This window comes from Leptosomus discolor, chromosome 1 (assembly GCF_034619465.1).
Source record: "Leptosomus discolor isolate bLepDis1 chromosome 1, bLepDis1.hap2, whole genome shotgun sequence".
NCBI classification, from domain to species: Eukaryota; Metazoa; Chordata; class Aves; order Leptosomiformes; family Leptosomidae; genus Leptosomus; species Leptosomus discolor.
The window spans coordinates 120037115-120049230 of NC_141391.1; the positions used below are offsets into that span (position 1 = coordinate 120037115).

The following is a 12116-nucleotide window of genomic DNA, read 5'->3' on the forward strand; positions in this document are numbered from 1 at the left end:
TGAAGCTTGTGAAAAGCCTGGGCACGCAGAAGCACATAGAAGGACTATCCTTGGTTAATCAATGTCTACAGAAAAAGAATGGCTATTTTCTGCCTTATGTTGGATGCTTCCCTGTTGTCCTCAAGCATGGAGCTTTTGTGTGCTAGACTGCTTATATAATGACATGACACCTTTATATCTCAGGTGTTATGAGCAATCTTCAGCAGATACCTATCAAACTTCACTGAGCATAGCAGAATTAAGCTCCTCAGCACTATGCTTCCACTTAGCTGTCCAAACTGAGCTGAAAGCTAGCACTCCTGGTCCCCGCAAATTAAATCGGAGTCACACCATTACCCTAGGGAAGAAGCCTCTGGCTATTACAGACCTACAGCTGCACTCACGTAGTTATGATAACTTGTCAACAGGAACGAAGTTATGCGATTTGTGGTCTATCTGTGTAACTTGTATGCTCGTTATTGGGATGCGCACCACTGTCTCCTGTCACTTTTCACATTTTCTTTTTTCTTTTTTTTTTTAAATATTACTTTGCAGAGAAAACTCGTTAACCTCTAAATTAAGAAATTTGTTATCGGTGCCATTGATCTTTTTCTCCTTGCTGTACCTATTTGTCCTATCTTGAGTTCCTGTTTCATCTAGTACGCCAAAGCTGCATGTCACTGTGACAGTGATTTGTAACTATTTTATTAAACAAGAAGCTTGTTTGCTTTTCAGAATTAAAGCTGAGGTGGGGGAGGAAGAAGTAGGGGTGAAATACATAACATATCTCAAAAATACAGAGATGCCAAGTGAAGGACCAATTGGCTTGATGCTACTTTTCTTGGTCAAAATTTTGTTGCTTTTAACAGAGCAATTCTTACATCATGGGTTCTCAAGCTTTACCATGAGTACATGAATAAGCCTTATGCAAGCGTATCAGAATTATAGTCCTTAGTTGTGCTGTAACTCTGAACAGGAGACATGAGTCTTCTGTGAAAACCCAACCTGCTAAAAAGCAAACAATCTTTGATTATGTATCATCAGTCTACATTGGTAACTGGGTACCTAAGCAAAGGCTGACTTTGTGATGCATTAAGTCACTTTCATCTTCTAGCAAACAGAAGGTCTGATCTACTATATAGTACCAACTGATGAGAAAGTAACATTTAAGATAATAAACTCTATTAAGAGTGTTTCTGATGTAAGAACAGAGCTTGCAAAGAATATCTATAAGGTCATCAATTAAATAATAATATTATCTAGGCATTAAAGAAAGAAAAAGGAGTGCCAGACCAGTAAATAAGTTCCCCAAGGCCACCCAGAAATGTAGTGACAGAGAGAAGAAGGGACCCAAACAGCCCATCTCCCTAACCAGCTACTCAACTGCATGACCATCCTTCCCAGCATGTGCATATCAGTTTCATCTCAAAGCTATGTAGAAGGCATCAGCAATGCTCTGCAGTAGCATGGAGAATTATACAGTGACCCACAGAAGTAACAGATCAATATAATGTTAATTCTCTAGAAGCAGGGGTTTATAGTCCATAGGGTCCATGCCACAAACTTGGAGCAGCACAAGGCTATGAATCTGTTTTTCTATCAAACTTCCTCCCTTAGTAAGAGCCATGGTCTAGCAAGGTACTGATTCTGGCACGAGGCAGAGATTGGGTAGGGTAGAAAATATCACCTGTGATAATCATGGTATAGTCTTTATAGCATGTTTCAAGTTTAATGATAAAAATATAAAGTTATATAGTAATTCTACCCAAAAAGACACATCATAAATAGTTATAAGTTGCATTTACTAAACTAGAAAAGGAGTGAAAGCAGCTATTCAAATCAGTTCAGAAATTGGGCAGGATGTCAGTATAAACCATTTGAACAAATACATACAATCTGGACTGGTTTCAAATTCAAACTTGCGGCTGTTTGTCCCATATCCAGCTGCAGTTCGGGCTCGAATTTGGAAGACGTAGGTGGTATCAGGTTTGAGGCCGCTGATGGTAACATTGGTGCCTTTGGCTCTCAGAATAGTATAGCTTGTCTCTTGTTCCTGCTTTTGAATAGAGAAATTATCAGATTAAAACCACACCCTAAAAAAGAGAAACAAGAGCTGATTGGTACAAAATTCCTACAAATCACCTGGAGAGCATGTGTTTTGAGTATTTATAAGCCTGACAAATGCTTGTACAGCCATTCATTTTCAATCAGTAAAAATCTTTTGATTAGCAAGAAATCTAAATCATTAGAGCTTCTATGGCCTTGTGCTATAAATCAAAAACTAGACATGCTGAGTATATGACATTTCATTAAATGGCTTTGCATCATTTTGTCCATAATATGTAACACAATGAGAAAATGAAGATTAAAATGTTATTTAAAAAATATAAACCAGATTTGCCTACTGCACTTAACTGGAAGTTGTAACAGGCCAACTTAGACGTTACTAAAGCCATCCTGTACTGAAAGAGCATTTTTATCTTCCTAAAAATGGCAGCTGGAACTGCCTCAGAAAAAAATCTTGAACAGCAGCCACACATGTGGGGAACTGTGAGCATCTCAGTTGTTTAGGTTCTCAACCACAATCTTTTTTATCCTGGAGGTGATGGGGATTTCATACGCTGCCCTTGATACTTTGAATGCTCTGAAATACACTAAAACAATTAAGTTTCACCTGGTTGAAAGCAGAAACTGAGTTAAGAGAATGTATGTCAGATGTAAACAATCTTACCTAATTCCCACTATGCTTATGGCATTGCACTAGCTTGCAACATACTCACATTTTAACTTGGACAACACTAGAGTGCTGATGCACAAGAACAGAAGTTGGAAAATACTCAACACACTCATTGTTAAAGCCAACTCACCTTCACATGAAAAGTTCAAGTGACTAGAGTTGTTTGAGTGCATTTGCTCTGCAGTGCTGTCCAGAGTAAGAAAGTTAGGTTTACTCTAAGTTAGTAGGTGGATGTCAGAAACTGTTCACTCTGGTGGTATAGAAGCCTAACTACCCTGTTCTCAGCAGTCTTTGATACAGAAACAGAAACGTTTACACCACAGCTATGGAAACTGCCAGAATCTCCACGTAACATTCCACATTATGCACATGAGTAATCACAGTGAAGGGGAGTGGGGAGGGGGGATGGGGGGGGGGGGGAGAAAAAAAGAAAAAGCAGCTAAGCCTCTCCCTAAAAATTACCATCCAGAATCAAAACCTCAGATAGGGTGAGCTGGACCTAGTCTTCAAAGAATGGCTATGAAAATGTGTACTATGGCACATTTTCTTTGCACACTAAAAAAAAAAAAAAAAAAAGGAAATCAGCATCAGACCTCCTCCTAATTTCCCGATACTTCCCTGAAAAAGTTTTCTGTTCTAAATTCAGGGGAGAAAATTTAGAGGAAGACATTCTAAGTAGCTAACAGGTTTGCATAAAATTACTTCATTTTGAATTAACAAAGGGCTAGTATAATATTTTGCAGGCTTTCCTTATCTCATCATTAAGTTGAATGTAGGCAACTATTTTAATTTCAAAGACATAATAATCTTGTCTTTAAAACATAAAATCTTTTGTGTATGCTATGACTGGACATTCATTTCGATCTCACTTCAGGCTGCTTTTATGAAATGCAAACATTTCCTTCTTGTGCAGATACATACGTGCAAGGGACGATATAGGCATGGCCCTGTCTGTTAATAATCCACAATGGAACTTGGAAAATAAACGTTTAAAACAATGGTATGGAGGATGTCATAGTATCTTAGTTTATGGTAAGCTTTTTACACACGTATTTTGTAAGTAATTTTTTATGTTACTAGTAATCAAATCAGTGAAACACCACATAAAAGCCCAAGTTTATCTTTCCTGGGGATGAAGTAAAACTTCAGAGATACAGCAGTACAGTTGCCATAAGAAGAAGGAAGATACAAGAAGGAGAGTCAGTCTTTGCCAAGCAGAACTTTAATCAAACACTCTGTTTGATGATCAAATTTGAACTTGGATGCACAAAGCGTATTCTTCCTGAATAATTCTGCATAGTTTACCAGACACAAACTTTACTGGGAAGCAAATCCCACTAGTGTTAGTGTCTCATTTGCAAATGACATTTTATATTTTAAACTATGTTTTACAAAAGACATATTTTGGATGCATTTAAAATTTATAGTGGCAGTGCTAGTGAGAGTGACCGGTATGTCGTTTTTCAGATAAGCACGGTAAATGTTTATTACACGAGGAAGAACATTTTCTCCATCAGCTGCACGTACACTTGAGAGGCCAAAACCAGACTACACATCTTTGGGAGGAACCCACAGTCCCAGTACTGCTTCCCCTTATTACCAGGCGTGAACTGTTTGTCAATACGACAGTTCCTACAAACCTCACGAAGCACATGTAGCCCACCTATCCTCAATACCAGAATAATAAGAGTTTAAAAGTAACTAAATGCATTTGCATATAATTTAGTCTTTCAGTCTCAGAAAGAGCACAAACTAGATTTCATTATTTATTTGTGGCTTTAACCAGTCTACGGAGCACACAATTTCAATGATAGCAAAGGCAAATCTATTTTAGTGATGTGAGACTGCAATTAAATTTCACTCATTGTTTGCAGCAGACTTCATCTTAATAAAGTGTGTGGGATTTAGTTATCATAATTGTAAGCCACAAATTTAAATGAAGCAATTAATAGTTTATGTGTGGTATTTAGGAGACGGCTTTTTTTGCATGACAAGATATTCCTTCCAGAGAATATAATTATGTGTGCAAGGGCAAGGAGGAAAGAAAGCATCTGTTTGTGTAAGAAAAAATGCCTGACTTTTGTAATATGGGCACTTTGAGGGCTGAGACAGTTAAAATCCAGCACAGCCGAATGGATGGACTAAGCTGGGGTGTCACTTGGTACTGTTAACTTAACATAAAATGTTATGCCCTACCATAAAATAAATGCCTAGAAGTTCCATACAGCATTCCTCTGAAAAAGGATTTTATTTCTTTTGAATGTTTGGAAAAAATAGTAACTGGGGACTCAGAACCAGGTCCTACAGATTTTTTACAGAAAATACAATTCCATTCCAAACAGTGAGTCTGAAAAACTGTCACTCTTAGTTCATAATGTTATGCATCAAAACCCCATAGGTTCATTCCAAAAAGTTAAAACAGTTTCCCATAACTGTAGCTCCTAATTTCTCTAGAAACATCACATAAAGCTCTATTCTCTCTTGGTTACAAAAGTGAAATCACTGGTGAAAAACCACTTGAACAGGTTAATTGTCCTCGCAGAAAATAAATGTTTTCCACATACTTTATGCCAATAATGCATTAGAAAAACTACATGATATCATAATTTAGAGACAGGACATTCTATTTTTATTTGAAATCTATTCTAACATCCTGAATATCAGTAACATGCAGTTGCCCATAAATATCACATATTCTCTGAAATTTAAGAACAATTTAACAAAGTAAAAACCACACATTTGCATGGACAAGGCATATGACAGAATTGCGCTGATCTGTATTGCTCTATTAATGTTGTACTTAATTTCTAAGAGATTACAAAAGGTATGGCCTGTAAAAAGAAGCAGGAGAGAAAAGAAAGGCTCCACATAAATCATCTACCAGCAATCAGGTATGACTTGTCAGGAGAAATACCCAGGTTGCTAACTGTGAAGGGTTTATTTCCTAGCAGCTGCCACTTAACAGCAGTGGGTTTTTTGATGAGCACAACCAAGATGATTTCAGAAGCAGAAAATCAAATGGACTGGACCCGCTTAAAAAGAAAGCTCTCTTTTCAAGAGAGGAGGGGAGGGGGGCTGTTTAGAGATCTCAGACTGAAAAGCAGCATCTTCCAAAGGTGTTTGGAGAAGAAATGAAGAGTAACAGTCCAGCATAGGCTGCTCTGACCTCAAGTAAGTTTAACATGTACAGAGTAGTAGTTTTCAACCTTCTTCAATTTGCAGCCCTAAAAAGGGCAATGGATTAAAGCCTCCTGACAACAGATTTGCTTTTCTTAGTTACCTTTCATAAACCCTGAGGAATAGGCTTCTGACTCTTCAAGGGGCTGCAGACCACCCATTAAAAACACTGGTGTCAGAAAGTTGTTTTTTAAAAACCCTTTGCTCTAAATGGTCTGGCTCCTATTGTCAAGCAGTTGGCTCTTTGGTTTAAGAAAGCTGTCTGGTGCATATGAACACTTGATCACAGACTTCAAAGGGAAGAAACACATGTGCAAGATCAGTCTCATAAGACTGGTTGTCTTATGGAGCTGTCTTATGACAACCAGTTGCTCCACAAGACTGGATATACTCAGTGGGAATAGCAGCCGCATGCTCAGTCTGGGCATACAACAATAATGGAAGAGGACAATTTTCTTGAATAAAGTAAAACAATTTCAGTGTAGAACGATGATCAAAGCACCACAAAAAAAAACCCAAAACAAATACAAATAAAACTTCTCAGTTGTTCAACTACAGTGAATTAAATGCACACAAGAGGAAAAAATCTCTCCCTTTGGAGCAAATAAAACCTGAGAGATCACCCTAATGCCACGATGTGCAACACGCCCACGTGTTACACCCTGCAGTACTGGCACAGAGCCCTTCAGGCAATGACTTCCACTTGGGGAGACTGGAGGTGGAGCTGAGCTGGGGCTGCCACAGCTCTTGGAAAACAAAGGTACGGCCAACGGCCGCAAGAGCGGCCAGGTAGGTCTCAAATGAATCACAAGTTAATTATGCAGATATATTATGTGGCCTGTGCAAAACAGTCTAAGTTCTGTGATCTTTCAAGTGTAGGCTCTTTGTGAGGTAAACAGCTCTTCTAAGCCTTACTAGAAGGCAGTATCTATTTTCTTTTCTTCAAAACAAAAAAATTGGAAACACTGGAGTCTAAATAATTCCTGCATCACTTCGGTGCTGAAGATGTACAAATAAAGACAACCAGATCTATGAGCTTGTTCTCTGTTACTTCTCAAGCCCAGGATCCAGACTTGATCCTGACACCACTGAGGCAACAGAAAAAAAAACAAAGTGAAAGTCTATACTGCTCTGTAAGGTGAGACTGAATTGAAACGTTTAGGAAGCTTTCTTTTTCCCCTTTTACCAGTAGTACTATGTATGTTCAGATTTTTACCAAGGTCTTTGAAGGTTCAAGTACTGACCAAAAAAACCCACCCAAAATCAGACGACATATTAATTTGGGAGGAACCTTTTCAGAATATGGCCTTCCAATTCCCATTCTTCAGCTGGAGATCAGGCATGGCCTATGAATACCACATTGTCCCACTGGTAAGCTCCATGACAAAACTTTCTAAAAATTAACTGAATACCCATGGAGTCTTTTTAAGAGCAGTTAAGTGGATATTAGCCCCATGTCTTCACTGGTATGTATGAAATATAAGCCTGGTTTCTAGACACAAACAGCATTAGTAAATGCTAAATTAAATCCTTCTTTATGATATTTTTTAAAAGTTTGTCAACTTCAGTAGCAATATATTCTATCAAAGGGTTGCTCTGACCAATCTAAAAATGGCTAGTACTGCTCTTCACAATCTTCACAACAATTTATGGTCTTTTCAATTCTACTAGTAAGATTTACTAAAATAACCCATTCTGTTAGGAAGATTTATTTTTTCCCTAAATACAGATCTATACAGGATGTAGAAATCAACAACCGCAAATACATGAAAATGTCAATATAAAGCACAATCTATTTAATTGCAGATTTTCTTTGTAGTTATTTACATAACATTTATGAAGAATTCACTTATTCAGGAGAAGTGGGAACTTTCATAGTGCAAACCAGTCACTAAAAGGATTGCCTATCTCTTTTCAAATCATTTTTGTGTAAAAGATGCTTGCGCCACAGGGAAGCAGCTACACATGGATGCTGACAAACAAATGTATCAACACCGACAGCATAACAGAACCAAGTAAACCGCACTCAAGAAAAAAAGAAACAGTATTACAGCTTGTCTGCATTACTTTCTATATTTGTTCTGATGTGTTTGAGGATAGACTTGGTAGACAACACAACAATTTCACTCATATTTTCATGATGTTCTCCTTACCAAAAATGGAACAGTTCCAACACTTGGAGTCATTGAGGCAGACACTGAGCAAACAGGTGTGTCTCTGAATACTTAAGATAGGCAAGATTCAGTAATTTCATTACAGTATTACCAGCACAGAAACCTCCCCTTCAATCTGTCTTCCCACCTTTTCATAGTATTTGACCTCGTAGTCCAAGATTATCCCATTTGGATGTTCAGGTTCTTGCCAAGACAGAGACACGCTGTTCCTGGATGTCCTGTCTTTCCTTATGACTGTGATGGGGGAAGGAGCTGTAAAGGGGATGGGGGGGAGGAGGGAAGAGAGAAAAGCAAACTGAGTTTATCTCTGTTCCAATCCTTGGCAAAGAGTATTGTTTCCATTTAAAAGACTCATGAACATTAGGTGTGGACTTGTATCAACATTCGGCAGCTGGATTATAGTCCTAGTACACATGCCTTAAAGCACATTGGCCTCAAGGAAAATTTTCTGTTAGACTAGCACACCAGTGGCAAGACAGCAGATGGTTTCAATCTGCTACTACAACATAAGCAATGAAATACATTTGATATACTAAAACAGAGAACAAAATAACAGTACTACCTATCTGTTATAATGCTGAAGTATTATCATTAGCAGACTCTGCAGAACTCTGATAACAATTTCATATGCAAGTGTAAAATGGTACTGGGATGCATTACATACAAGGAGCTCCTGTTATCCATGGCTAGTAATAACCACCAGCACACTGAAGAATACAGCCTCCTTTATAACATTATTTGGTATGCTCTCCAGATACAAATTGCATCCATATACACTTCTCCTTTACCACATTTCTTTGAAAATGAAATTTGAAGAAAAAAATATAAACTACAAAATAACCTTATTTCTGATCTGTATTAATTGATCTGATCTGACAATTGATTGCATGCCACAGAATCACTATCCAAAACTTGGAAGTACTATCAATGTTACAGAAAAAAATCATAATTACCTAAGATTCTTGAACATCAGCTCAGCTTTAGACCACCCAGCTCTACCCGTTGTTCCAAGACCAGGCCTAGGTTTCCTGAACTCACTGAAAGCTATGCAAACTTTAGAATTAATTTTTCAGTTTCTTTTGGGGTGGCTTCCCAATCCAAATTCTTCTCTTCCATGGCTTTGGCCAAAATTCCTCAGATGATAGCTTACAGATCACACACTAAAGGACACAACTGTCACTTAAAAAAAAAAAAATTTACGAATAAACAGCCTTTTATCTTAACATGTAAACCAAACGTGTTTGTAAGTTCAACATTGTGCTATCCTAATAAAAAGGCTCTAGCTGATCTAAACAGTTTAATTTCAGCTGAATCCTATGAAGCTTTTACTGTTCATATAAAACTAGTTGCACTTTACAGGCATTACACATTTGCATGCATTAGCCAGTGCCATTTCTGTTGGGTTTTCATTCCTGCAAGGGAACTTTAAAAGCCAGAAAAAAGTTTTATTTAAAATAAATTTTGGAAAATTCATTCTGTGTTTGATTTTGCTAAACCGCCATCAAAACATGCCTTTTAGTCCTGACTCATAATCTACTCCTCTGAGTACAGCATCTAGAAAACTACATACACCTGTACATCTGTATATACACACTTCCACGTTCACTCTGGGTTAAAACACATCCTCTGAGCAGCATTTTCACATGTTGCATGGTTCACAATAGCTTTCTGAGAAGATTAAAAAGTAGCAAAAATCCTTTTTCTTTTTTTTTTTTTTTTTATTTTCCTTTTTTTCCCAAGCAGGAAGAATTTGTCATGAATTTAAATTACTGAAATCAGATTTTGAAGGGTTGGTTGCTTGGGTTTTTTTAAAGTAGAATGGGAAAGAGTCTCTTTCTATTTCACTCAGACTGACCGGATTTATACTTGCTGAAGAGCTTGAAAAGCTCTAGGGCAAGGTATATGGGACTGGTTTGTAATGAACAACCTCCAGTAATTCCAATTGGATTCCACTCAGGCACAAACCAGCGCTAGAGCCAAAATACAAAGTGGTTAGCTGGCTGGACTGTTCTACCATAGCCAGCTCTATGATCACTCATATACCCATGCGTGCTGCTTTTATGTTCTTGTAAGTCGTTTTTATGTCTTCTTTTTAAGTCAAGCTATTCATCTTTTTCTGTATATGAATAGATTGCCAAGCCCAGTGCCCCAGCTGGTAACACTTCCCATTAAGGTAGCATTAATACAGATTTTATAAATAATTAATATATGATTAACAGAAATGGCTTTTCCCCTAATAAATTATGGTAATTTGTGCTATTACGCATTCTCAGAGCAGGCTGAAATAATCTTATACGCTCCAATACAGATGTGCTTTAAAAAAAGCTTTCTTCTAACACAGTATTAATTATTTTGATCTCATTTACACACATCTCTGCAGATGCTACCAGTAACTTATCTCTCAGCAGTTTATTAGAAAAGCGTCTGCTCTGCAGTTATCAATAACATTATAAAACATTCATATACCTTTTCTAATCCCTGGGGTTCCCAAAGCTGCTTAGAAATTACACATACAGAGCATCTGGAAGAGACAGCATCCCACCCCATGGGCAAACGGAGGGGAGATGGATAATCATGGTGAACACAAAGTTTCAGGCACCTTTAATCCCACGCACAGAACAGGTCTGAGTTCTGCAACACAGCGCTGCACGCCAGGCCGCTCCAACAGCTACTGAACCTCTGAGCTATGGAATTCATGTATTCCAAATCTGTTTAAATCATCATCTTATTTTAACTATGTAGATTACAAAAGTTACCTAGTTCTAAGACATTAATCTACAGCGCATAAAGGAACAGTGTCTCCACATATTTCACTGGTCAACTATTTATTTCCAGAGGATAAACCACACTATTTGTGTTCGGAGGGAAGATATGTATTTGTAAAAATTTTAATTTTTAATCTTGTATATTTTTTTATCTTGTTAAATTACCTTCCATATCATCTAAACATTTTAATTTTGAAGCACACAGGATGTTAAAAATAAAGACTCAATATCTGGGTACGGATTTAATAATTTTCCTGCTTGTTCCCCTCATCTCCATATATTCACATTGGACTTTACAAGCAATAGTTGACTTTGATCCCCCTCTGTATTTCTGTTGACAAAAGAGAGTGCTAGAGAGGACAGCTCTCACAAGAACCTCTTCCAGCAGCTCCTCTCCTGGCACTATGTCATGCCTACAGCTCTTCAAAGCACAGATGAAACCAAACTGTGCTGCTCTTGGGACGATTTTAGCACCGGGACCCTCCTTCTGCAAAAAGTGGAGTAGAGGGATATAAGCATAAATCTTGAAGTGAGCATCCCTGACAGCCAGCTTTGCAGATCCTTCGTGGACAGGGGCAAAGGAGTCAGGACCTGTGCCTGGAGGGGTTGCCACCCTGTACGGTCTGTCACAGGAGCAGCAGCAACCCAGCTTTCCCCAAACCAGACTACGCTGTACACCAAGAGACAGAGGTGGCCTGGCTTTTCTGCTGTGCCTGCTGCCCTGTACAACTGAAATTAATGCATGTCTCTCTCTTCTAAATTTTTTCTTTGCCTGCATCCAGAACTGTCTCCTCTACTAACACACAGGATTGACTGATGAACACATGCCGCACTTTGGTTTGATCAAGATGAGATAAAATGGTTTGACCAAGATGAGATAAAATGAAAAAATTATCAGCACAGCACATGGCATAACCTTTCTTTGCTGGTCTGCAAGAAGCTAGACTGTTAACATTTTAAATCTTAATGCAATCTTCTTTGTTTTTCTGCTATACCTTTAAGGTAGGCAAATTCGAAAAGTGTTAAAAGTCCTTAAACCTTAATTTAAGAAAACACCTTGTTCAGATGACTTCTAAGTTCACACTTAAATCTATTGCAATCAATGGAGTTAAGGTACGGTAAGAGTTAAGGTAACATGTAAGTATGTATTGTCTTGCACAGGGACAGTCATGTGACAACAGAGGTGCCTTCCTGACCTATGGCCACAGCCCAGGGCTGGGGTGCAGTTGGGAGGAACAACTTGATGTTTGGACGATATAATTTATTTTTGCGTGCATCCCTAGA

General features: G+C 38.1%; 1 protein-coding gene across 1 annotated transcript in view; it reads right to left on the reverse strand.

The window, feature by feature from the left end:
* The window catches only part of EPHA3 (EPH receptor A3), a 212935-nt gene that overhangs the window by 47098 nt on the left and 153721 nt on the right, over positions 1–12116 (reverse strand). The window contains exons 5-6 of the mRNA XM_086463339.1: positions 8195–8319; positions 1873–2035 (exon numbers count right to left, since the gene is read on the reverse strand). Of these exons, the coding sequence (XP_086319465.1) occupies positions 1873–2035; positions 8195–8319 (288 nt within the window). The remainder of the gene's footprint in view (positions 1–1872; positions 2036–8194; positions 8320–12116) is intronic.